Source organism: Mesocricetus auratus, unplaced genomic scaffold (assembly GCF_017639785.1).
Source record: "Mesocricetus auratus isolate SY011 unplaced genomic scaffold, BCM_Maur_2.0 Super-Scaffold_100026, whole genome shotgun sequence".
Lineage (NCBI taxonomy): Eukaryota > Metazoa > Chordata > Mammalia > Rodentia > Cricetidae > Mesocricetus > Mesocricetus auratus.
This window is the reverse complement of record NW_024429207.1, coordinates 28,547,985-28,575,726: the sequence shown is the minus strand read 5'-3', so window position 1 is coordinate 28,575,726 and position 27,742 is coordinate 28,547,985. Positions and strand designations below refer to the sequence as shown.

The following is a 27,742-nucleotide window of genomic DNA, read 5'->3' as shown; positions in this document are numbered from 1 at the left end:
CCCTTTCCCCTTCTCCGGGAGACCATATATGTCTCTCTTAGGGTCCTCTTTGTTTCCTAGCTTCTCTGGAGGTGTGGATTGTCGGCTGGTACTCCTTTGCTCTACGTCTAATATCCATATATGAGTGAGTACATACCATGTTTGTCTTTTTGTGACTGGGTTACCTCACTCAGGATGGTTCCGTCCATTTGCCTGCGAATTTCAAGATTCTGTGTGTGTGTGTGTGTGTGTGTGTGTGTGTGTGTGTGTGTGTCCACTAAATAATATTCCATTATGTAAATGTACCACATTTTCTTTATCCATTCTTCAGTTGAGGGGCATCTAGGTTGCTTCCATGTTCTGGCTATTACAAATAATGCTGCTATGAACATAGTGCATCTTTTGGGTATATGCCTAAGAGTGGAATTGCTGGATCTTGAGGTAGACTGATTCCCAATTTCCTGAGGAACCACCATACTGATTGCCAAAGTGGCTGTACAAGTTTGCACTCCCACCAGCAGTGGAGGAGTGTTCCTCTTTCTCTACATCCTCTCCAGCATAAACTGTCATTGGTGTTTTTGATTTTAGCCATTCTGACAGGTGCAAGACTCAGAGTTCAGAGTTACATTTTAAGGACATTTTGGTTTGGTTTTGACTTTTTAAATGTGTACTTTAGATTTATTTTAGATTTGTTGTATGTGTACAAGCGTCTTTCCTGCATGTATGTACATGCATCATGTGTGTGCCTGGTACCCACAAAAGTTAAAAAAAAAAAAGGTACTCAGATCCCCTGAAACTGGACTTACGGATGGTTACAAGCCATTATGTGGGTGCTAGGAATTGACCCACACAAGCTGCTCTTAACTACCACACCATCTCCCCAGCCCTTGGGTTTAACTTTTCAAAACAGGTAGGCTGTGTAACCTACACAAATCTTGAACTTCCTAAGTAGCTCAAGACGGTCTCATTATCCTCCTACCTCAGCCTCTGAGGTGCTGGTTCTCACATGCCACCTTTCCCTGCCTGTCATTGTCAAGCATTCTAAAGTGTAATGTGAATGCTTGCATGTGCCATTCAAGAGTGATATGACTAGGAACTCCTCATGACAAGATCTGTGCTGTCCCGTGAAGGATAATGTTTCACTTTATCTCATTTATCAGGAAAAGCTTGTGACTTTGTGTTTGGGAAGTCTGAGTACCATTTGTGACAGTTACTAGATAATACATCGCACCATTGAAGAGGAAGGAGCTCCCTTCACCCGAAGTGTCAAAACGCAAGACTCAGTTTCAGCTTTCAGGGGAAGTAGCTCTTACACTTTTAGGGATGGATATGATGGGTTTGGGGTTTTATGGAAAGGAAACTGGGAAGTCGGTTAAGGATCCTCTAAGGGGAACCTATCCTTAAAGGAAAGCTTTGACTGAGTGAAGCCCATGACCTTTCTTGTAGAAATGGTCAGAGACCACAGTAAACTTGATGGAAAGTAGGTGGTGGTGTGCCAGTCTTTTGGAAATACAAATGCCACGTGGTGCCATATGCCTGTGACTCCAGACTTGGGAGGTAGAAGCAAGAGGATCAGAAGTTCAAGGTTATCTCTGCCTACGTAGTGAGTTTGAGACCAACTTAGAAGATATGAGCATCACTCAGAGAACTGTTTAAAAGAATATATATTTACACACACACACACACATCTGCCTGGGCAGTAGTGGGCCATGCCTTTAACCCAGCACTCAGGAGACTTCAGGGCTAGTCTAGTCTATAGAGTGAGTTCCAAGTTAGCAAGGGCTTCACAGAGAAACCCTGTGTTGAAAACACAGTAATAATAATAATTAATAAATAAAAGCTACTTAGGGTGGGTCACTTCTTAATCCCAACATTCAAGATCAATGTGGTTACATAGTGAATTCTGGGCCAACCAGGGCCTTATAGTGAGATCCTGCCTTAGAAATAAAATTAAATAAATACATACATATAATATCTATGTGTACATATAAACTACAAACCCTCTAGGAGCACTCCCCTTCAGGAGCCTTCTTACCCAAACTTCATTTCCCATAAATGTGTTTGGGGCCACAGTTCCTCCACATTCCTGGTCTAAAATAGTTGTGAGTCTGTCCAGAAATAGCTGTGAGTCTGTCCAGAAATATCCTGAGAATGTTTTTTTCACTTACATACATGCTGTAAAACACTCATACATATAAAAATCATTTTTAAAAAGATAGCTCTTCCTCCGTCTATCATTTTTATAAACGCCACTGTTGGTTCTTTCTATTAATTGCCTTTGTATCATATCTAAGCCTCCCCATTCCAATATTAAATAAATATTTGTGTCTTTTTAAAATTCTTTAGGGTTCAGTTTTTACTTGTAAAACTCATTTGTTTTGGTGTGAAATAGGGAATCTACCTTTATTTTTAAGGCTTCATTCTGTGTCGGTGTTTACCAGTGTGTATATCTGTGCGTGACATTTACACAGGGCCCTTGAAGGTCAGAAAAAGGGCACCAGATCCCCTGGGCCTGGAGTTACAGTTGTGAGGCAAGATGTGGATGTGAAGGCTGAACCTTGAGTTTTCTGGAAGAGCAAGCAGTGTTCACCCTGCCCGAGTCCAGCTTTTTCCCCTTCCAGGGAGCCAGTGTGGAGCTGTCTCCGTGTCATTTATTGAATGAGTCAGTGTTTATTCATGTTGAAAATTCTGCTTTCCCGTCATCAATACCCTCCTATGTAATACCTCATCAGACCTCAGGTGCTCTGACCTTGGACACCTGTGACTCTTGGAACGCTAACATTTGGCTCTCTGCACAGCATCGGCTAGCTTGTCAGGGTTATCACTTAAAGAGGCATCACCGTCTTCTGTGCTTCAGATCGTGAGGTTATTTCTTTTAAGCTTTATTTTCAATTGTGTGTGTATATCTGAGTGTAGGTTTGTGTACTTGAGTGTAGTGCCTGAGGAGTCCAGAAGGGGGCATCAGATCCTCTGGAGCGGGAGCTACGGGGCAGTCATGAGCCTCCTGACATGAGTGCTGGGCACCAAACGTGTGTGCTCTGCAATGTAGACTCTTTACCACTGGGCAGTCAGTCTCTCCAGGCCGTAGTGGGTTTATTTGCACATTTTGTTTTGTTTCACCTGAGCTTAATAAAAATATTTATGGGAAAAGGAAAACTCCAGAGCATTTTGTTTTGTTTGTCCTTACAAAGTGCTTTGAAGATAGAGGTTATTTAGATTCCAGAGGAGGGGCAATGCTTTCTCCTCAGCCCAGTACTTCCTGGCTGTGAATACAGTGCTTAAGGCATGAACACAGGTGAAGCATCACGTTAAAGATCTCCACAGTGGTGGGCACAAGAAACCTCAGCAGGAAAGGGCATCTCTGAGCCGGAATTGGTGTCACAGGTGACATAAAAAAAAAAAAATAGTTTCCCACCCAAACAAAACAAAAGACACAGCAGTTTGGCATGTCACCACCCGCTCTCCTGTCACTGAAAACAACCAACCCGGCAAGGGAGAAGAAAAAGCCGCTTCGTTATTTTCAGTCTTGTCCCTCTATGTCCACAGCTGTGGAGTGAGGCCGCTTCCTTCCCCCGTACCTGCCACCACTGCAATGCAGAGCCCTCGTGGTCGCCTCAGCACACACATACTTAGTCTGCCCACATCCACACTTGTCTCCTGAGCAGTGTGTCCTCCACACCACAGCCAGAATGGTCTACTAAACAATCCTGGGTTTGGGCTGGCAAGATGGCTCAGCAAGTAAAGGGACTTGTCTGCGAGCCTGGTGGCCTAGGCGTGATTCCTAGGGCCCTCATAGTAGAGACTCTGACTACTTGTCCTGTGACCTCCTTATGACCCTCCCTGGTATGTGTACTTACACTCACGAATAAACATGTAAACATACACATATACATATATACATATGTGTGTGTACATGTTTGTAGACTATACTGCCAATCTCAATTGGTGTGTGTTACCTTTCATCCTCCCTCCCCAACAGTGCCAGGGATTTAACCTAGGGTCTCATTTGTGCTGAACGAGCATGATACCAATGAGCTATAGTCTCAGGCCTCTTCTTGGTCTTTTTATGTTAACTTTTTGTACTGCCATAATCGTAAGTATGTAAAAATATCTTTTCCCCTACAAATGCCTAACTGTTGACTTGTCGGTACTGTGCCGCTTGTGGCATGGGAGATGAGCCTTCTTCATTCTTCTCAGCACAATAAACAAGAATGAATGCATTCTTGGGCTCCATTGGTTGCACCTCACACCATTCACAACAACAGCAAGTCCGGATTCCTGATGGTATTTTAACAGAATGGCAGTTACAAAGCTCCCAGCACTGCGCTGGTGTTTTCTTGTAGTGTGTCCTCTCCTTCTGGGAGGACGAAGCAAACCTTGTCTCCATTTCCTCACTAATTCCTGTGTTCATTTAGTGACTTGACTATTTACTATAGCCTGGATTGCAGCACTGAATGAAGGTCTCTGTCTTCTAGCGGGGGAACACAGGCCACACCTCCTAAAGGATGAATGAACGATGAATGATTGAATGAATTAGGTGATAAGTTGAATTTTTAGGAGCAAGAGAGATGAATGAGGCCATAGACAGGGTTGTTCTCCTGAGTTGGGACAGCATCCTGAGTGGGAACAATGGAGCAGGTTCCTAACAGGAGTGAGGAAGAAGCTGCTGGGCTGTGGGGGAGAGGGTTTGTTCCTGGCAGGCCTGGGAGGTGGGTGGAGCCATCAGGTCCTGTTTTAGGTATTTTCCAGTTTGCTGTGACAAAACACTGTGATTGCATTTGATTGGATTTATTACAGGGTTAGAGTCCATGACAGTGACAAAGGCGTGACAGCAGGAACAGTTGAGAATTCACAGCTTCATCCAAAAGTAGGAGACAGCTAAACAAGCCCAGAATGGTGCCAGTCTTTGGAAATCTCAAAGCCCTCCCCAGTGGCACACCTCCCCCAACAAGGCCACAACACACTTCCTTGTCCTTCCCAAACAGTTCCACCTGCTGGGAACGAGTATTCAAATGTGAGCCAGGAGGGGCCATTCTCATGCAAACCCCACGGAGACCAAAGCCCTGGAGTTAGACTAACCTTTGTGATTTCAAGCAGCCAAGAGCTAGATAGACTGAGGGCTGGAGGGAGCCACGTTGGTCATGAGTGGCTGGTGACCTTACTAGCCAAGTGAGGTCTCTGGTCATCCCTGGGAAAGATGAGAGAGTGGATAGTGGTCAGCCTGCCCCTGCCTGCTGCCCTCTCTATTTTGTCTGCCCCTCCTCTGAGTTTCTCCTTTGTCACCCCCTGGAAGAGTAACCTTGCTCCGGGGTTTGAAGACACAGCATTCCCACACATAAATGTAAATGAGTTTCACTCTGTAGTGTCACATAGTCCGATTATGTAACCGCTGTTCCAAGGAGCCTGGCACATTCCAAACATTTTTAAAAATTATAGAACTTTGATGTTTTATTTCCTTATCTGTTACTCATTTGAGGAAATTGCTCTCTGAAAACAGTGGTCAAGTATATTTTACAAACTGCATCCAATCTCTGAAAAGAATGACCAAATATATTTTATGAACTGCGTCCAGCACTTCACCTACTATGGCATCCTGTCTATCTGTAGGTATTAAACAATCTGGAAGTCAGCTTGGTGTTTTATTTTTGGTTGGGTTGGAGGAGACTAATTAGGATCTTCCTTAAATTGCTTTGTTGTCAGATCCTGTCATGTGCCAAAGACAGATCCCATTAGAAGGCTTTAAACATTTAACTTCTGAAAGAATTGACTGTTACAGGTACTCAAGGGTGATTGGTATCTCTGTTTTCCTTCTACAGGAAGAAAGATCACAGTTTTCCCAGGCTGGGAGCAAAACTATGGAATGTGTTGTACCACTGACTGAACACAGCCCAATGAACTGTACTCGCCATAGTTCAGAAACCAGCAGTTAACAGCTTCTTCAGACTTCGACGTTGTCCAGCACTTTCCAGAGCAGACTCACTGTTCACAAGGACTCTTGGCCTCCCGAAGTTAGCAACCTCAAATTTTGTTTACTTAAGATATTTCTGCAAAAGAAAAGTACCCCAGATCCCATTCTCCACAATGGCTATGGACGGGTATCTGTGGATGGTCATTTTGGGTTTTATTATTGCTTTCATCCTGGCGTTTTCAGTGGGTGCAAATGACGTTGCCAACTCGTTTGGAACTGCAGTGGGCTCTGGCGTGGTAACCTTGAGACAGGCATGCATTCTGGCTTCGATATTTGAAACCACTGGCTCTGTGCTATTGGGAGCGAAAGTAGGAGAGACTATCCGGAAGGGCATCATCGATGTGAACCTCTACAATGACACTGTGGGGACCCTCATGGCTGGGGAAGTGAGTGCAATGGTTGGTGAGTAGCCTTAACCTCTGCACCAGTGGAAAGTGCGCCCACTCATCTCCCCTGATCCCATTGCCATTTCCATGAGTGAGGGGGTCTATGTTTTAACTTTAATGATTTGTGTTTCTGATACAATTTTCATTGCCTGTACTTTATGAATTTTACAAGCAAGCATCCATTTTCCTAAACTTTTAGCCATTTTAAAATACACTTGAGCCTCAAGGTACCACTTGTAGAATATTACTTTGTTTTAGGGATATGTTAAAGTTATGAAAGAGTGCACACACACACACACACACACACACACATAAAATCAGTGAGTATGCTTTAAATTTTACCTAAAACCAACCTTGAGAGTTGATTTATATTTTTTTCTAATGACTTTTCATTGTATATGATGGAATGTCTCAAAAATGTAGATACTATAAAACAATATTTAGGAAGTTGGGTGTGCCTCTGGACCAGACTGTTTGTCCAGCGTGCATGGAACCCTGAGAGCAACCGCTAGTACTACAACAAATAGCACTAGTATATTTGGGGACCGATGACATGGCTCAATGGCAGGGTCTGTCCTTAGCATGCACGAGACCCAGCAATCTCCAGTACTAAGGGAAAAAAGATTGATTAGTTTAACTCTTGTGGTTTTAGTTTACAATATAACCTATAATCTCACTATAATCAACTAAAATTGAGATTTTTAATTATTAAGGCAGTGTCTCTCAATCCTCGGGTCATGACCCTTTGCAGGCCAAATGACCCTTTCACAGGGTCACCCGAGACCATCAGAAAACACAGATGTTCACGTTGCGCTTTCCTAACAGTAGCAAAATTAGTTATGAATTAGCAATAAAATAATTTTACAGTTGGGGGGGTCACCACAACATGAAGACCTGTATTAAAGGGTCACAGTGTTGGGGGGGTTGAGAACCACTGCACTAAGGTATTATGAGAAAGAACTCTTGAAACTATGAGAGGAACAAAGAGAAACACTGACAGGCTCAGTCTAGGTGCAGCCGCCCCTAGGATAGAATCTACTCCAGGTCTGCGCCTGCGCACCAAGCACTCCCTGTGGCTGACCGTGGTGGAGCTGAGCAATCTGTCCCAGCTGCTGGTTTCCAGGTCCCACTTTTCCCACCCGCGGCCTTTGGCTCCTTATTCAAAGAGAAAAGGATCTCTTCCCTCAACTAGAATTTGGGTTTACCAAGGCAATTTAAGGGTTTGTCTGAATAACATGATTGCTTCGGTTTCTCTCTTCTCTGGGTTTGTTCGGGGGGTGGTGGCTGCTTCTGCTGTTTCCTTTTTGGTTTGTGGTCAGATGAATTTCAAAGCCCGTTGAGTTGGGAATTTTGTATGACTTGCCTAGATTTTAAAAACTGCATTCCTTATGAGTGGGAGCTGTGTGAATTTAATGTGACAATGTCACCATTGCTGACCCAAACTGAAGCTAAGTCTGTTGAGAATCCCGAATCCTCAGTCTTCACTCTGCCTCCATCCTCTCTTCCTTGCTCGTTTTGTCTTTTCACCCTCCTCCCTACTCTACCTTCACTCTGTTCATTCCATTTCACTCTATTCCGCTCTAACCTCTGCCCAGGCCCGGGGCCTCTGTGCTCCCTAAAAGCCTGTGTCCCAGTTCGGGTTGAGTGGAAGCTGCTGTAAGTGCCATCTAAACTTCCCGCACAAGTTACCTTTCGGAGACCCTTTGCTTAGCCCTATAGAAAATCAGCCCACTAAGGTCATATGAGGTCAGCAGTGCTTCCAAAACCCTGAGAATTCAAATCTGGGCATCGCCTCATGAAGATACCACACACTGACATCAGGACAAAGAGCTGTCAAGTCTCCTCACCCTTCACTTCCTGTTCCCACTCCGCACCCTACCCTTACTCAGGCCGATCCCTGGCCCTCATGTGACCCCAACCCTTTGTTTGCCTTCTACTTGATCTTCCAGACACCGCCCAGCACCTCAAAGGAACCTGAGTTTCTCTTGGGATCTTTGTCCCATAGTTCATCCATGTTCCTTTGTGGGATGTCGCTAGCTAACATTAGAGCTGTCTTTCTTCAGTTTTCTTCTTGACGTGTGTAGGACTCTGTATCCCTTCAGCAATTCCCAAGGCTGAGGTGGCTCCTGTCCGCTGGCTGACCCCCGTGCAACCATGCTTCATCTGCCGTTCCCTTACACTGCCTTCCCATGATCCCCAGCTCTCACTATAATTTATAAAGTCAGCAAGAAAAAATGGTGGCAACTCTCAAGAAGGAAAATTTAGTCTGAGTGCGACGGGGTGAGTTCAGACCATCCTCCTACATCACTAGGTTAACTTTATAAGAATCATAAAACCATGAAGTTTATACTTCTACATTACAGCTCTGGATGAGGAAGCACGATCCTAACTCTGGTTTTATGTGTAGGGCAACCAGTTGCTACTGATCAAGGTCACAGGGGTGGGGTCTAGACAAGTGCTGCCCTGGAGACTTGACACCTTGTGTTAGCGCACGACTGATTCCTTCTTCACTCAACACACACTTCAGAGATGTATATGGCGCCACACCAGGCCTTGTCTCAAAGGTCAGCGTGCCTGGCCTTCGCTGGAGCAGCTGTCCACTTTGTCTCCTACATTAGGACATATGTAGCCTCAGATGAACCTTCACCACTCAGCTATCTTTGAAGAAAAGGCCGGGGTGCTTAAGGCCACTGCTGCTGATTTTCAGAGTTAACTTGGGCTTGGTAATAGTCCACTTTATCAGCCTAGTCTTCCGCTCTGTTTGCCCTTCAGCAACTGCTGCTGAAAGGGATATCTCCCAGCTGATATTCTCAGAGCTCCCTGCCATACAGGACCTGCTTATGCAGATGTCTTCAGTGACCTATAGCCTAGAAAAACATCAAGCCTAGAACACAAGGCCAAACTCACAGCTCCCGATACTGCAGGCTAGATCTGAGAGCAGATGCCCAACTTCAGGTCATACCCAATTTCAGGTTACCAATCTGTTATTTTTCACATGTGTGGCAAAAGTCAAAGGGCAAGGCAGCATGTTACTCTCTCTTTCATAAACTGATATGGTGTGTTAGTTTGTCTCCTTATGGATTACAAAAGAGAACAAAACTTTCTCCCAATATATTGCCTTTTTCAAATTTTTTTCATGTGTAATGTCTTATCATAGTCAGACTTCAGAGCAGAGTGACTCATCATTGATGCCCTCACCCTCATGTGATAGCTAGTAATCACTCTAAGTAATTTTTGCCAGCATGTCAGTGCTTTGTAAGAAAACATGGAAAATTAAACTCAGGGTGTCTTAGTTAGGGTTTCTATTACTATGAAGAGATACCATGACCATGGCAACTCTTATAAAGGGAAACATTGGGACTTGCTTACAGTTTGAGAGGTTTAGCCCATTATCATCATTGCAGGCACATGGCTTTATGCCAGCAGACATGGTACTAGAAAGGTAGCTGAGAGTTCTGCCATTTGCACAGACAACAGGAAGTAGACTCGGACACCGGGCATGGCTTGAGCATGGCCCGCCCCCACAGTGACACACTTCCTCCAACAAAGCCTTAGTTCCTAGTAGTGCCACACCCTATGATCTTATGGGGGCCAATTGCATTCAAACTGCCTTACGGGGACATAATGTTGTTGATATCCCCTCCCTGCCATATTGAGTATCTGGGGTTTTAACACATCTTTCCATCTACAGGTTCAGCTGTTTGGCAGTTGATCGCATCCTTCCTAAGACTTCCAATCTCGGGAACGCACTGCATAGTCGGCTCTACTATAGGGTTCTCACTCGTGGCGATCGGCACGAAAGGAGTGCAGTGGATGGAGCTTGTCAAGATTGGTAATTGGCATCTTCTTTTACCTTTAGCAAGTAAAGTTTGCCTTCTCTAGAGTAAGTTCGTTAAAAGTTACTTTTATAATACTTCCCCTTCAAATGTTAAGGTTCAGAAGACCTGTATTGTATAGGTAGGCATGCATTTTCCTTAACAGTTTCCGTTAATGGATCGAGTTCAGTTTTAACTCACTCTTAAAATGTTACAGTATCATCTAGCTTCTGAAATCAGTATCTTATTTTTCCTTGCCAACCAGAAGAGAACATTTATTTCACTGAAATCAGCGTAGCAGTCTGAGAAAGACTAGTGCTAGGCCCAAGTGAAGAAAAGACTTAAATCTAAGAGTCAGTGTTTACCATCATTGTCAAGCCTCTGAATAAAGCCAGTGTTGTTGGCATCACTGAGTCACAGACTGCCCCATCTGCCCCCTGGAGGAAACACTGTGGGGTTCCTCCCCTCAGGGCTCCAGTTACACTTAGCTAGTGAGGAATCCTCTCCAGGCCCATGTGTACAGTCCACTCAGGATGGAAGGTACATCTCTGTCCTACAGGTTGTTCATTGTATCCTAGACTAGAACCATCCTAGCCTTAGGGACTAGAACCATCCTAGCCTTAGGTCATGATTCCTGGCCTGCCAATCAAGGTGCATGGGCCACCATGAAAATCATCACCTTATGTCCCAAAGCTTCTCAAATAACAGCTCTCAACTTTAGCAACTAAGAAGTATCCACACCCCGATCTTACTCTGCAGCTCTGGAAGTATGGAGGTGGAGCCAGAGTATCACTGGTGTTCGAAAACTCCCGGGTGGTTTCTGGGTGTAGCCAGAACTTAGAAGCACCCGGTAGGGGCTAACACCAGATTTCTAGTCATTAGATGTGAGGAATGCAAGCTCTGATGTGGATGTGGTTAAAGGAAACAGAACATGACCCACCTTTATGTAACCCTTGCTGTTGGGACAACAGACTCCACATGTACTAATAAAAGCAAGTAAGAGGCTTAGAACAGTGGTTCTGAGCCTTCCTAAGGCTGAGACCCTTTAATACAGTTCCTCATGTTGTGGTGACCCCCAGCCATAAAATTGTTTCATTGCTACCTCATAACTGTAATGAATCTATTATGAGTCATATTGTTATGAATCATAATTGAATCATGATTTAAATATCCAATATGCAGACTATCAGCTATCCCAAGGGGTCATGACCCACAGGTTGAGAACCCTGGCTTAGAGAGAAATAATCCCTCTACTGAAGCTAGAGCTTGGGAACCTCAGTAACCTACCATTATAAACAGCTGTGGGTGACTATGTTTGGGCCTGAGGAGAGCTACACATGAGGGAGGACTTCCTGACCTCTGACTCTGGCAAAAACAGTTCTGATAGTATGTATGAATATAGGCAGTGTGTTGCTTCTTGTTGTATTTAAATATACTTGCGTGTAAATCTTAACATTGACTGGATGTCCATCCTTTTTAATCATTCAGTTGCTTCCTGGTTTATATCGCCGCTGCTTTCCGGCTTCATGTCTGGAGTGCTGTTTGTGCTAATCAGAATGTTCATCTTAACAAAGGTAAGTGAGGCTGCTTTCTGAATTTTACGTCTTACTAAATTTTAGAACTAATTTCGGTGGTAACAGTAGGTCTCTGACAGAACTGTTTTGTCATTGCCAGGGTGCACTGGAGTTTGAGTAAGAGGGTTACATGAGCAGTTGGAAGCCTCCACAAAGGCAGGCCTTGCCAGAGCCTGGTGCACAAAGGGTGCTTCACGGCTGTGGAATTTAGTTCATTAGCCGACACTCCCAGCAAGGAAATAATAAAAGTTTTGAGATTTTGAAATGGATTCATGAATTAAAACAGCTGAATAGCCTCTTTACTCAATATCAAAGCGCTGTCCTGGCCAGGTGGCTCCGTCTACAATGGGCACTGATGGATGCCATGACTGTAGCCGCCTGGGGAGGAAGGGTGTGTCACACTTACAGTTCCAGGTAACAGCTCATCACTGAGACGTCAGGACAGGAACTCAAGCAGCCAGGAACCTGAAGACAGGAACTGATGCAGAGGCCATGGAGGAGTGCCCCTTACCGGATTCTCCCGCTTGGCTTGTTCAGCCCACATTTTCACATAATCTAGGACCATCTCCTCAGGGTTAGCCCCACCTACAATGGACGTGCCCCTCCCAGTAGTCGCTAATTAAGAAAGTGCCCTACAAGCCTGCCCAGTCTGATAGAGGCAATTTCACTTTTGAGGTTCCTTCCTCTCAGACAGATGACTATAGCTTGTGTCTTGATGTAAAACTGGCCAACAAGTGCTTTTTGATTTTTTTTAATGACCTAATTTAAGAGGATTAAAAAACCATAGAGGGTGTTGGAGAGACAGCTCAGAGGTTAAGGGCACTGGCTGTTCTTCCAGAGGTCTTGAGTTCAATTCCCAGCAACCACACGGTGGGGTCTGTAGTGGGATCTTGTGCCCTCTTCTAGCATAAAGGTGTGCGCTCAGATAGAGCATGCATATGCACAAAGTAAATAAACAAATCTTTTAAAGAAAAAAAACAGAGAGATACATTCTGTCAAAACAAAAGAAAAAACCCAAAAGATTGAAATTAGAATTTACTAGGCATGGTGATCCCAAGACTTGGAAAGGGAGAGGCAAGCAGGTTTCTGTGAATTCAAGGCCAGCCTGATCTACATAGTGAGTTCTAGGCCAGCCAAGGATACATGGTGAGATCCTGTCTAAAACAGTAAAATGAAATTTTAAAATAGCAGAATTTATTGAAATCAGTATTCTGGCAAAAAAAAAAATTGTTGTCCCTTATTTGACTATCAAAGAGCTGTTGCAATATATTTCTTTTGTAATCATATTTTATTCTTTAATTTTATATAACATTTGTAGCTTGTGACATGCAAATTATATTTGATGCTTGTACACAACGTGTAATGATCAAAGCGGCATTCCCATCAGCTCTGAGATTCTGATTTCTACCTATGGAGGAGGAACATGCAAACTTTTAACTCTAGTTATTTTGAAACATATAATGGGTTGTCACAGACTGCCATTGCCCTGTTGTATGTGTAACTTTAGAAGTGATACTGTGTGGCTTCCTATCACTGAGAAAATGCCTTAAAGAAGCAACTTAGAGGAAGTGGGTTCTTTGGGCCCAGGGTATCAAAGGTTTCAGCTCATGGCTATTTGTCTCTCTTGCTTTGGTAGTAGCCCCGTCGGCCACGCAGAGGAGATCATTTTACTTGTGGTCCTCGCTTTATGTCTCCACTCTGTCTGGTTTCAGGGGCCCTCCCCCCATAGCCTCGCTTCCTCCCACTGTATCCCATTTCTGAAAAGTTCTTCAACCTCCTCTTAGTGCCTTTAGAGGATGTATAGGATCCAAATTACAGCAGACTACATCCCTGTCTAGCTATATTTTTGTAGTCGTTGCCTATGCCTTCTTTAGGCTTCCCCCCTTGGTCCCCTTCCTACCTGAAGTGACCTTCTATTCTGTCCATGTACGAGATCAACTTTTACTCTGAAGTAAACACACACAGTGCTTTTCTGCCTTTCTTTCTAGCTTATTTCATGTTATATAGTATTGTCTAGTTTTATCCATGTTACCGGCAAGTGACAGGATGGCATCCTTTATGGATGAACAATATTCCATCTTATATAATATGTATCACATTTCTTTTTTTATATATCACATTTCTTAGCTCTTTGATTCATCCTTGGACACTTGATTGACTTATTGAAATACTTGATAAGCTATAAAGCCTACCATTTTTAACTTTTATTTAGTATTATTGTGTATATATACATGATAATTGTGTGTGTGTGTGTGAGGGAGGAGAGAGAGGAGAGATTTGGGGGGCACATGTGCACAACGTGTGGAAGTCAAAGAACAACTTTGAGAAGTTGGTTCTCTCTCCTTTTGTGTGGTTTCCAGGACTTGAACTTGGGTTGTCAGGCAGGCACATGAAGCAGTTGTACCAGGCAGCTCATCAGCCCTTAAAGCCTACGTTCAGTAGTTGTGTTACATATCTGTTTTCCCTATTCACGGTTCTGCTTTTTGCTGTTTTCAGTTAGACACATGGCCAGATACGTGAAAATGGAAAATTCCACAAATAAAAAACGTGTAAGTCTTACATTGCATATGAGTAACGTGTGGTGAAACCTCATCCAGTTCAGTGCCACCCAGCACAGAGTGTGACCTTTGTCCAGCATGTCCATGTCGTATCTATTACCCACCATTGAGCTCCTGTTAGCCACCCCGCTACGGTAACAATGGTGTTGAAGAGATTTAATGTGGAAGCCCAATGCCTCATCCTCTGCTCCATTTCATCTCACCACACAGGGACTGTGTCCTCTCACTTGGTCATTAAAGGAAGAGGAGGAGGACTGATATATTTTGAGAGAGAAAAGATACTCATATAACTATACACATATATAGTCCTAATTGCTCTGTAACTGTGTTACTATTACTTTCTTCCTGTACCTCACCATAAATCTGGGTGTGTGTGTATGTGTGTGTGTGTGTGTGTGTGTGTGTGTGTGTGTGTGTGTGTGTGTGTGTGTGTGTGTGTGTGTGTAATTATAGTATATATAGGGTTGGGTTTCAGGCGTCTCCTGAAAGCCTTGGAATGATCAGAGCTGTTTGTGTTCATTGAGTTCTCTAAGGACATACCTTCCTTTCTCTGTGTGTTGCTTGAAAACACAACTCTGTTTTCTTAGTATTGACTGTCAGCCATTGAAGGATTTATTCTCTTGAATAAGCACAAACTTTGTCATCACTGTGTTTCAGCATTCTTTCTCTGGGCTAGGACGGCCACATCAAGGTTAGTTTACATCTTGGCTACCGGCCTTCACCCATACTGTCTCCTCCGCCTAGACTCTGTCCTCAACCCGAACACTCCCATGAGCCTCCTGATGTCATTTCCCAGGGCACCTCTCCTACCCCAGAGTTGGAAATCCCCCTTCCCACTCCGGGGCACTGTGCTCTCTCATTATTGTGCGTGGTAGTGTGTACCTCCTTATCTCTTGTCCTGCCTGCTTGCCCTTGACTGTATGATCTGTGGGGTAGAAACAGTGAGTGTCTTAGTCACTCTGAATTCCAGCACCTCCTCATGTGCCTCCCCCACTAAAGACACTTGTTTACAATCTGTTAGCAGTGAATGCTGTCACCGAGCATCTGTAGTGGAACCAGACTCTAGTTCCACTGGAGGCCATCGGGGTCTCAGTTGGGTGAAAGGCAAGTTTGAACTCATGATCTCCGTCTCCTTTGGTTTTCTTCCTCACTCCTCCTCTCCCTCCCTGCCTCCTTGCCAAATCTCTTCCCCTCTCTCCATTCTCTGTAATGCATGCTGTTAAAAGGTTCGTTCAAAGAACCCAGAAAGAGATCTCTTGGCCCTGAACAGTACATACGTAAAGATAGGGCAGAAAAGACCAGGAAAAGGCCCATTTCTGAAGAGATAAGATTCAAATCAATTCTTTCTTTCTTTCTTTTTTAATGATCATCTCTTCTTGTGCCTTTTAGGATTTCCATAAAGCTGCAAAAGAACTGCCATGCCAACACTTCCCTGCTCACGAAACACACCATCATGAGACACACCATACTACCCACCACCCCACCACCACCCACCACCCACCACCCACCACCCTATACCACACCACTCAGTGCCCCACCTACCACTCAAGCGCACCCACCCACCCCAGCCACTACTACCCAATCCAACCCTAACGCACCACCCCTCCCAAACAAATTCTCCTCAGCTCACCCCAGCCCAGTCCCCACTCCCAACCCCCCTGCACTCCTCTCAACTCTGCCTCCCCTCACCCCAGCCTCCCCCCTAAATTGACCTAATGCTCAATTTCAGTGCAAAGTGCTCAGTATTTCTGAGAACACCAACCACAGCCCGAGCCAACTGTTGTCCCGGCTCCCCTGCCTTGCTCACTGCAGTATTGGGAAACCCCATTCCTGCCCCGCCTTCTTAACCACTTGTGTGGATGCTCCGTACCGTTTTTAAGAACGAAATCTCGGGGGTGGGGGTATGCTGGAACTTTTGGGCGACTGACAGATACAAATGGATGGGCAGGAAGGAGGGAGAGAAGAACCGGGTGGGTGGAGATAAAGGTCTCAAGCCGACCTATATCTAGTGACTGTCCACCCGAGAAGTTACCTCTAGTGACTGTCCACCTGAGAAGCTCCCGGCTGGGAGTCCTCACACAGCCATGGTTCCCAAGAGAGTAATGGTTTAGAAGCCAGTGGCGGGAGGCGGCGTGTGGCCTCATTGCCAGTTCTGTCAGGGCTCTCGTGTGGCACACTTCGGGTGGCATGCTAGCTTTGCTGACATCCTGCCCTCTGGCTCGGGCCTCTCTGTGTGCACCCCCCTCACGCCTCCTCGGCCTGGTCTGGGGAGAGCTCGCACATGGTGGGAACCTTTTCTGTCCCTCTCTTACGTTCCTTATGCTTCCCTGCCATTCAGCCTAGGCCCTTGGACCAGCGCTGCTGGTGACCTGAGGCATTCCAGAATGTTTTTCTGAGCTGCACCACACAGCAGGTACCTTCGCCTGTGTTATGTTTGCATTTCACAGTCCCATCCCTGAAGTAGTCTTCAGCTTTTCATACTATCACAGCGCACTTCAGTGTTTACATCTCGGTTTCCTTTGATGGCAGCGGGTGGCGTATCCACAAAAGTGTACCAGGGTAGATCTTAGAGATCAATCACTTTTTGAAAAATGTAAGTAGCAAGTGTACACTAGTACTGCTTTGATGTGTTTCTAGCCTACATTATTCCTTCAAAAGTCTTTTATAAATCTGCTTAAAACAGTATTTTTAGCGACTGGAGAGATGGCTAAGCAGTTAGGAGCAGTTGCTGCTTTTGCAGGAGATCCAGTCTGAGTTCCCAGCATACAAGTGACAGTCCACAACCTTCTGGAAGTCCAGTCTCAGGGTTCCAACGCCCTCTTCTGGCCTCCATGGGCACTGCATGCCTGTGACACAGAGATACATCCAGGCAAAGCCTTCATCCGTACACCAAAGTAAAAATAAATAATTTAAAAAATAGCATGCTAAGCCAGGCTTTGGTGGCGCATGCCTTTAGTCCCAGCACTCAGGAGGCAGAGGCAGGCGGATCTCTGTGAGTTCGAGACCAGCCTGGTCTACAGAGCGAGTTCCAGGACAGCCTCCAAAACAATAGAGAAACCCTGTCTCGAAAAACCAAAAAAACAAACAAACAAAAAAAATAGCATGCTAATAGTTTCTCAGATGTAAGTTCATCTCAAACACATGCAGTACTATTCGTGTGGGTATACTAAGAGAATGTCGTAGCCAATGCCCAGAATTACAAATAAGCATTCTGTTACACAAAGAGCCCACGATTCTTATTTCAGTGGCTAAAGGTCAAGTATTGTACCTTATTAAAAGAGTTTGAAAATCATAGCACATGCAAATATGTTTGCTGTGTATAATGGATTTATTATTACTGTGTATGGGGGCACACATGCCAAAGCATGCATGTGGAGGTCAGAGGGCATCGTTCAGGAGTCACATGACATAGATAGGCCAGGCGGTGGTGGCGCACGCCTTTAATCCCAGCACTCGGAGGCAGAGGCAGGCGGATCTCTGTGAGTTCGAGGCTAGGCTGGACCGACAGCCTCCAAAACAATACAGAGAAACCCTGTCTCGTAAAACCAAAAAAAAAAAAAAGAGAGAGAGAGAGAGAGAGAGAGACATATAGAGATAGAGCTCAGATCGTCATTATCAAAGAGTGAGTGTTTCACCTTCTGCGCCATCTCACTGTCCCTGAAGTAAGTGTGTGTGTGTGGGTGTGGGTGGGTGTGGGTGGGTGTTTTACCCGCAGATATGCCTGTACAGCACATGTGTGTCTGATGTCCACACTGGGCATTCGGTTCCCCCCCGAACTGCAGTAGAGACAGTGGTGAGCTACTATTTGGGAGCTGGGAATCAAGCCCATTTCCTCTGGAAGAGCAGCCAGTACTCTTACAGTACTCAGCACCACTGAGCCATCCATCCCTTCGACCCTGCTTTATATATTTTAATATAGCTATAATGTGTGTTTAGCCATAGAGCCATTTAAAATCTGCCATCAATGCTATGATAGCTGTCACTTGACTACTAGATCTTCCAAGGGTAGAGAGTCTACTAGCAGTTGTTGAAGGTAGACTTCTAGGTGCAAAGCTGATCTTAGCCAAAGAAGAAAGCACTAGAGGTTTGGAAGATGCCAAAGGCAAACTCTGGGCTTGGGACTTCAGGCATGAACCACCCTTAGCCATTCTCTAAGTCTGATGTCAGATCATGTGACACTGTAATGTGCTGGCCCTGGCAGAAGCGGCCTGCTGTCCCCGCATCTGTGTAGAAGAGGCGGCCTCAGCCAAGGCAGCAGCACCACACCGTGTCCCTCTCCTGTAATCAGGACTGTCTTTCTGTTTATGTTGCTGCCAGATGTTCTCGGTCCTGACCTCCCACTTTACCCATTGTCACGCAGGAGGACCCCGTTCCCAATGGTCTCCAGGCACTTCCTCTGTTCTATGCTGCCACTATAGCAATAAATGTCTTTTCCATCATGTACACCGGAGCGCCAGGTAAGACACCCCCCTCCACAGAATCTCAGTAAGGAGTGTATTGTAATTTAGTATCATGCCCTTGCTTTGTAGCTAACATTGGTGTTGGCCAAGAGTAAACAGCATTGTTCACAGTCATTGTGGAGTAGTAAAAATGATAGTAAGTCTATTTGTTTTAACTACCAAGAAGATACGTGGAATATAAGAACAACAGGCTTTCAGCCAGGCGTTGGTGGTGTACGCCTTTAATCCCAGCAATCGGGAGGCAGAGGCCGATGGATCTCTGTGAGTTCAAGGCCAGCAGCCTGGTCTACAGAGCGAGTTCTAGGACAGCCTCCAAAGCAATACAGAGAAACCCTGTCTTGAAAAACCAAAAAAAAAAAAAAAAAAAAAAAAAAAAAGAACAACAACAGGCTTTCAAGTTAAACAGTAAAATCCCGTTCTGCCTTTACCCAGATGTGTTGCTCTGGCCATGGGGGTCGGAGAAGGGTGCATCACAACATGTGGTCCAGTTGTTGAGGATGGGAAAGATGGGTCAGAAGTGGCCTACAGCTGTGAATACAGAAATTCCAGGGCATTACCAAATATTAGTCCTGGACCTGGTGGTTTTCTTTTCAGAATTCCTCCTGTTCTGATTCTGGGTTGGGGTAGGGAGCCTGGTGGCATGGACCTGTCGTCCCAGCACTCAGGTGGCCAAGTCCAAAAGGTAGCCTGGGTTAACCAATTTCCAGAGAGCCTGGTAATACAGTTACCTCACACACACACACACACACACACACACACACACACACACACACACACACACACACACACACACACACACACAAAAGGTCTCGGTGTGTGGCTGGTCCTTCAGAGTCATGACTGCTCCTCTATGTGAGTCCTACAGAAACCTGAAGTGAGAATATTTTCATACACATTGTAGCTATAAAAACAAGGCTAATAATAACTGTTGGTAGTAAAACAGCCTCTGACACAAACTGAGTTTATCATGTGCCAGGCATTATGGGACGTGACCTGCCTCCACTGAACTATGGTTGCTTTGCTTTTGTTTTTTGACGCAGGGTCTGTAAATAGTCCTGGCTGTCCTCCAGCTCACTATGTAGACTAGGCCGGCCTCAAACTCAGCAGAGATCTGCCTTCCTCTGCCTCCCGAGTGCTGGGATTAAAGGCGTGTGTCACCACTACACCCAGTCTTTGGATATATTCTTCCCTGAACAGTTACCCACCCAGATACCAACTCAGGTACTGGGACTGTTGAATGGATAGTAACCTGTAGCACCTTGTATAGATTTTTAATATTCCTAATGACAAAAGTGGCTCTGAACACTAAATATACAGTAAATATAGAGATAGGCTATCAAAAATGTTGGAAGGTATTTTTAAGAGAATTTAGAGAACGAATTTGTTATTTTCCATATGTGCCAGGTTGCTTAAGCTGTTTTAACTGAACCACTGGGGTCCTAGACTAGGTGCCTGGTGTAAATTCTGGTCCTTAGGTTTGCTGATCACATTAATACTGAGGATCTATTTCCCATCTTCAAAGTAGCATTGGTTATGATAGATCCATCTAAAAATCAGCTCCGTGGATTTAAATCATCTGTTTCTTACAACAAACCAGTGACACGTTTCCCTCAGTGTCCCGTAACATATAGCTTCATCTCCCCAGAATAATCCACTCTGCCAGCAAGATGGTTTCCCTAGCAAATATGCAATTCATAATCAAACGGTAGGCAAAAGAATGAGAAGTGACCCCAAGAAGACTGGCAAATGTAAATAAACTGAAAGTTTTATGAGAAAACACGGTTGTCTCCTGACGTTTGGAAAAACTAAAAAGCAAGACTAGAAGGCAAAAACAGAATGTAGTGCTGTAGCGTACAGTGGCATACAACTTCTAATCAGAGTGAGGGCCACAGGCCAGCTGCATCAGCAACCCGTGTGCTGACATCAAACCTGCAATTGTCTGGTCTGTCTCTGGGCCTAGTGCTCTGCAGTCTGTGTTCCCACGGGGACCTCCCGTGACAGTTCAGGGTCCATAACACTAGGTGCTTTCCTGCTTATCTCTTTTGAGACAGGATCTTTCTGTGTGGCCCAGGCTGTTCCAGAATTTCTGAGATTAAATGATCCTCCTGGGTAGCCAGGACCACAGATGTGAGCCACACCTGACTAACAACTGTTTTTTGCCATAATCATCACTGCTTTATTATAGTTCTCACGTGGTGAGTGCTAGTAAGTTCCGGCTAGCAATCTTCACTCCATTTGTGAAAAGTGTGTATGTGTGTGTGCAAGGGACACCCATGGTGCAGCACTCACGTCGAGGTCAGAGGACAGCTTTCAGGAGTCCCCTTCCAAGGCCTCTCTTGTTGCTGGCCAGGCTAGCTGGCCTGGGAGCTTCTGGTAGTTGTCCTGGCCGCAACCCCCACCTCTCTGCTGTAGCACGGAGGGATTACAGACGCTTGTCACTGCATCCTGCTTTTATTTATTTATTAATTATTTATTTAATGTAAGTTCCAATATGGGACTCAGGTTGCATATCAAGTACTTTTACACCCCCACCCACACTCCCTCCCACCCCCGCCACATCCCTGGCCCTGCTCTCCTTCCTGTCCTCAGACACCACCCAGCCTGGTTTCTGGCTTTTCTAGCGGAAACCTGTTCTTGAGGGCGCGGCTGCCATAGCAGCCTCCTCCCCATCCCCTCCCTCCTCCCCAGCATCCTTTTCTTTTCCCCCACTTTTTCCTCCTCCATCTTTGTTTTGTTCTCCTCCCCATTCTCTGTCTTCTCCCTCTGCATCTCCTTTTTTTTCCTCCCTTTTCCTCCATCTCTTCCAGTTCTAGCTGCTTCTCATCCAAGCCCAAGGGAGTCAGCTCACTGGAAACTGTCAGACGCCCCACAGCCTTTGTAAGGAGGTAGTGTCCTCCTCCAGGATCTCTGGGTTCCAGGGCTGACTGCAGCATCCAGGCTTTGGAGAAGCAGCAGCTGCAGTGATGGCTAGCCCCGAGGTGAGACGTCTCCAGTCCCCAGCAAGGGCTGCATTCAAAACAAAGCTCTTCCTTGCATTTGCTTCTCCCCCAGATATATTTACAGATGTAGTCTGATCTGAGAAAGCTGTTGCTATATTTTTAAAATTCTAACTATAGAGCAAACTTAAGGAGTACCGTATTTATTTCAAAAGCATGATTCATTTTCCTGAGTTCCCCAGCATTCTTTTTACATACATGGTTCTTCTAATGCTTTAAAATGTTTGTCTAAAATAAAGCAAAACCTAATAGCGTTGTTTACCATTTGAGGAAGGATAACAAAGAACAGGTAAACCTGTGTGAGCATGTGTGTGTACACATGTGTGTGCACATGTCTGATACTGTGTTACAGTGCCCACAGTACATTTAGATGACTTTGTGAAAGCACAAAGTAGAATATGGAGTATCATTGTGGTTCTGTTAAATGAACACTTTTTGAGACAGGCTGTTAGGTGTAGCCCTGGATGACCTGGGACTCACTGTGTAGACCAGGCTGGCCTCTAATGCACAGAGATCCATCTGCCTCTGCCTTCTGAGTGCCAGAACTAAAGATGATGGTCTCCACTCCCAGCTAGAATGAACTAATTTTTTTCTATAATTGAAATTTTTTTGTAGACAGTATATTCTGATAATGGTTTTCCTTCCCTCATCTGGTCCCAAATCCTCCCCACTTCCCTACCCATCCAACTCTAAGCTTTCTCTCTCTCTCTAGAGAACATACAGGCAAACAAATGAACAAACAAACCAAAATAAAACAAAAAAGCACAAGAAACACAAATATATATATATATATATATACCCATACACAAAATAGGAAATCATAATATACAAACAAAATACTAGCAAGAAAAAAGTGCCCAAACAAAGCAGTGAGACCCCCAAAATTACAAAAATACTATCGAGTTCATTTTGAATTGGGCATCTACTGCTGGGTATGGAGCCTGCCTTAAAGGTGATTTGTATACCCAGTGAGACTGTATTGGAGGACACTGATCTTTCCTTTGCCAGCAGGTGTTAATTGCAGATAGCTTCTTAGTTAAGGATGGGAGCTCTTAGTGCTGGAACCCCATCGGCCTGAATCTGTACAGGCTCTGCGTATGTTATCACTGTTTCTGTGAGTTCATAGGCGTGGCTGTCCTGTTGTATCTGGAGGACAATAGTTCCATGGTGTCATCCATCCCCTCCTCTTCCACAGAGTTCCCTGAGCCCTGAGTTGAGAAGTTTGATGGAGACATCCCATTTAGGACTGAGTGTTCCAAGGTTTCTCACTCTGCACATTGTCTAACTGTGGGTTTTGTATTAGTTCCCATCTAATGAGGGAGAAAACCTCTATAATGATGGCTGAGGGAGGCACTGATCTATGGGTATAGCAGAGTGACATTTAAAGTCATTTTATTGCTGTGTTCCCTTAGCAAAGTATAGTATTTGGTTTTCTCTTAGGCCCATGGCCTATCTAGTGTCAGGTTTGGGTTCCATCTTATGAGTCTTTAAATCCAATCGGGTAGTAGTTGGTTACCCACACAGCTTTCGTGACACTGTTACACCAGTGTATCATGCAGGTAGGTCACCATTGCAGATCGCAAGTAGCTGAGGTGGTGTTTACGTCTCTGCTCTGGTAGTGTACTGAATACTGTCTGGTACCATGTGCACTAGTTAGTAGGGGGGTAAAGGTTCTAGTTAGACACCAACTCACCTTCTTCATGTTCAATGAGATGCGTAGGTGTTGTCTTCTAGGGCCTTACTATTTGTGCAACCAATAGCCTTGGCAACAGCCTGAGTTTTGGGGTGTTTCTATGAGGCCCCTTTGGCCAACAGCTCAATTAGATGTAACCCATTCTTGGCACTTAGGGTTTTACTTGAAGAGAGGTAGACAGTTGGGGCTTTGTCTCCTCCATTATTTAGATTTCTTTCATATATATATGAAGAAGCCTCTACTGTAGTAGGTTTCTATGTGACACCTCCAATGACCCTTAGTGTTAGTTGTCCCTCCCCCTCCCTGTATTCTCTCCTTTACCCCCCTCTTCCAACTCCTAGTAACACTCTACACATACCTAGAAAATGCCTGGGAAGGTATACAACGAATAATCCACCCCTTTCCCCAGAAAGTGTGCTCATAGAAAGGGTGATAAGAACATTGCATATTGGTACATCATACAGTTCACTGTGGTCATGATAATATTATTTTTAAAAGCATGTATCATGTGCAAAATTAAAACCAAATGTGGAAGCTGCATTGAGTCAGTGACAGGGAAGGTTGTAGCGGGGAGTAAGCAGAGATAGAAGTAGACTGGGCTGGGCTAAAGCCTTACTAGTCTTAATATGTTTAATTTGTTTTGTAAATTCTGTTAATGATTACATGTTAAAAATGAGATGCAAAACAAAATAATGACAAGGAAATTATTAAAAGTTCTGACATTTCTTTGGGGTGGTTGAAATAGAACCAAAACGTTTGAAGTTAGCACTAAATCGCTGTTTGTCATCTCTTTGTTGTTTAGAAAGTGAGAGGAGCAGGAGATGAAAAGCCATTTAGTGGTGTGAGCTGAAAACACATCCCAGGCTCACATTGCTGGTTCCTGGCAGCCGCTTTTGGCTGAGTGAGCACAAGCCATTCAAGCTGTGCCCTACTTTGCCCATCCACAGTGGGGACAACCCTGGTGCCTGGTTGGCCCCTGAAGTTGCAATTATTTGAAACAATTACAGAGCCTCGCCAGGAAGACAATTCAATGCAAAGTACTTCCTCAGAAAGTCTGTTGTATGTGAAGCAGCCCCAAGTATTGAATTTAGAAGAAACACTTTGCTATGTGTGTACACTGGTTCAAGTGTGATCCTCGTTTTTGTTTTTGTTTTGTTTTGTCTGCCTCTTCTTGAGGCAGGGCCTCATGTACACACATAGCCCAGTGATAGACTTACCTTGCATGGTTTATTGAGCTGCTCTGGGACCAAGTCCATGGGCAGAGCTAGATAGGACCTGGGCTGGGCTGCTAGTTAGTTAGCACAGCATCGCCTGAGGAGGTTTTGAGTCCATGGCTCCCTGCTGTCCCCGGACATTGGGAGTGGATCCATCTAAATGTCTAAACCCCAGCAGCCACCTGCTAACCGTAAGAAGCCAGGGAGGTCTGCATTTTTTTTTTTAATATTTGCAAGCATTCATTCTGACCTCCTGTGTATGTTGCTCGTTCTGTAACCTCTCACCACATAATAATACTTTTGATTAACTTTGGGCTGATTTGTATAAAACAGTTAAAAGTGCTTCCAATTTACACACATGGCATTCATAACAATATATTTTTAAGTTACTTTATACATATGTTTCTTGTATTATTATGTTAAATATATTTAAATATATATTTAAAGCCAGGGGCATATATTACATAATTATAGTATAATATATATTCATATATATACAAATAATAGAATATATATTTCATATATATATATATATATATGAAATGAAACCCTGCTGGAATACATGCTCAGGCCTCTGACTTCCCACTAATGTTTCTGGTTCACACATTTTCTTGGAAGCTTGTGATCAGGTGAACATCAGAACTGCTTCTTTCTGAGCATAAGTAAGAGAACAGTGCAGCCAGCTTGGGGAAAAACATTGGGTCTCATCTCTCCAGAACTTGTTCTAACCCTGTATGGCTGCCTCCTGTGTATGATTGTGCTGTGACTAGTTTACATCTCCATAAGGATACATGTATTGGCTGGTCTAAAAATCCTTACTATTAGAAATAGTGCTGGGGAAGGAGATGGAGAGATGGCTCAGAGGTTAAGAGCTGTGCTGTTCTTCCAGAGGACCCGAGTTCAATTCCCAGCACTCATGTCAAGGTGTCTCACAACCTCCCTGTCTTAGTTAGGGTTTCTATTACTGTGATGAAACACCGTGACCAAAAAGCAAGGTGAGGAGGGCAGGGTTTATTTGGCTTACACTTCCACTATATTGTTCATCATTGGAGGGAGTCAGGACAGGATCTCAAGCAGGGCAGCAGACTGTGCCAACATAGTAACATTTTAATAATCAATTCCAAACAAGCACAAATTCTCAAGGCCATAATATGTCTTAAACACAGTCCTGCTCTCTGCCCACCAGATGTGCAATGTGTTTAGTTTGGTTTCATTTCTTTGAGACTGTCGTTCGATACAAAGCCCGGGTGGAGAAGAGAAATTGCTGTGGGAGGCTTTACCTGTACCAACGCTGCTGTTCACTTTGTTTCCCAGTGCTGGGTCTGTCGCTTCCCATATGGGCCATAGCACTCATTTCCTTTGGTGTGGCTCTGCTCTTTGCCTTCTTCGTGTGGCTCTTCGTGTGTCCGTGGATGAGGAGGAAAATAGCAGGTAAGCAGTTGTTTTTTTATTATTATTCTTCCCAATTACAAACCTGCTCTTGATTCCCGAGACTTCCTATGTAAACAAACAAGTATCCTTAACAGTAAAGGAGTTGGAGGTGGCGGCAGTTCCCAGAACTGCAATAGGATGCACACTCCGGCCTCTGGCTCTCCACTTCTGTTTCTGGCTCACATGGTTCCTTGACAATTTGTGACCCACGTGAGCATCATTATTTGTTTCCAAGCATACCTCTGAGTGAACTAATACAGCCAGGTTCTGCCAGCTTGGGAGAAAACATTTGTCTTTAGGAAAATGCAAACAGTTACCATAAAAGATAGCACATTGTGACAAGATTGGCTAAAAGGCCAACAAGTCCAAGTGAAATAACTTGGATTCTTCTAGATTCAGGGGGGACTGGCTGCAGAACAGGTCTTGTAAGTATGTTTCAGTGTGGAAATCTATGTCTTAAAGGAGCATTAAAGACAGACACTTTTGAACTGGGAGACCAATGTAGCCAGAGTGTTGGTTCTTTGCAAATTGGTTTGTATTTAATAAATTTCCCAGCATAATGTAGTCCTGACTGTTCTAGAACTCTACCTGCAGACCAGGCTGGCCTTGACCTCAGAGATCTGCCTACCTCTGCCTCCTGAGTGCTGGGATTAAAGGTGTGAGCCACCACTACTTGGTAAAAATTCAGTTCTTTTTAACAGAAGTCACTGAAATAATTGAATGTCCACACACCAAAGCAAAAGCCAAGTCTTACTATAAACATTATACCTCATTTTAAAGTTAACTCAAAGCATACAATAAATCTAAATGTAGAGGTAATAAAGACTTTTGGGGGTGTAGGAGCTTTTGTGATCTTGGGTAAGCAAAGAGCTTTGTCTGTGACACCAAAAATGATGCTTAGAATAAATTTACAAATTGTACAACATGAAAATTGAAAACTCTTGCTCTCTGAAAACACCATTAAGGGAAACTTTGTGTCATAGAAATATATTAAGATATTAAAAAATAAATCAGCTAAAAATGAGCTATATATTTTAATTTTATTATTACTTTTATTTATTATGTGTGTACATCTCTGTGTAGGAGTGTGTGCTTGTGGGCGCAGATGCCCATAAAGGCCCAGGTGTCGGATACCCCTGTAGCTCAAATTAGAGGCTGTTCGTGAGCCACCAAGAGGAGGTGTTGAGAACCAAACTGGGATCCTCTGGAAGAGCAGTGTTCACTCTTAACTTCTGAGTCATCTCTCCAGGGAGAGCAAAATATTTGAACACCCTTCACCAGAGTAGAGAAGCAAGTGGCAAATTGACCTATGCAAGGTTCAGGGCCACTAACAATCATGGAATGCACAATCAGATGAACATGAGATATTGAAGGACGTCAACACATGCCATGCTAACTGGGAGAAGGAAAAGAGAAAACCACCAAGACAAACTAACCACCTAGAACCTCCATCGGCAGTACAAAATGGCCCAAGAGACATCTGGGCAGTTCTCGGATTACATATGCACGGCCATCAACGTTCTTTGAGCCACTCCTAGGTATTTCCAGAGAAATCAAAACCTAAATTCACACAAAACTCTGTCCATGGGTGTTAATAACCCCTGCATCGCTGTCACCCAGAAGGGAAGCCCTCCCCCCACAGATTATCCACAGGATAAATGAAGTTTA

General features: G+C 44.4%; 1 protein-coding gene across 5 annotated transcripts in view; it reads left to right on the top strand.

The window, feature by feature from the left end:
* Positions 1–27,742, top strand: part of Slc20a2 (solute carrier family 20 member 2) — a 94,621-nt gene that overhangs the window by 55,723 nt on the left and 11,156 nt on the right. For all 5 annotated transcript variants that reach the window (XM_040731947.1, XM_040731948.1, XM_013110885.3 and 2 more), the window contains 5 exons: positions 5,796–6,349; positions 10,025–10,165; positions 11,637–11,722; positions 18,641–18,737; positions 25,958–26,074. In XM_040731947.1, the coding sequence (XP_040587881.1) occupies positions 6,061–6,349; positions 10,025–10,165; positions 11,637–11,722; positions 18,641–18,737; positions 25,958–26,074 (730 nt within the window). In that variant the 5' untranslated portion in view covers positions 5,796–6,060. The remainder of the gene's footprint in view (positions 1–5,795; positions 6,350–10,024; positions 10,166–11,636; positions 11,723–18,640; positions 18,738–25,957; positions 26,075–27,742) is intronic.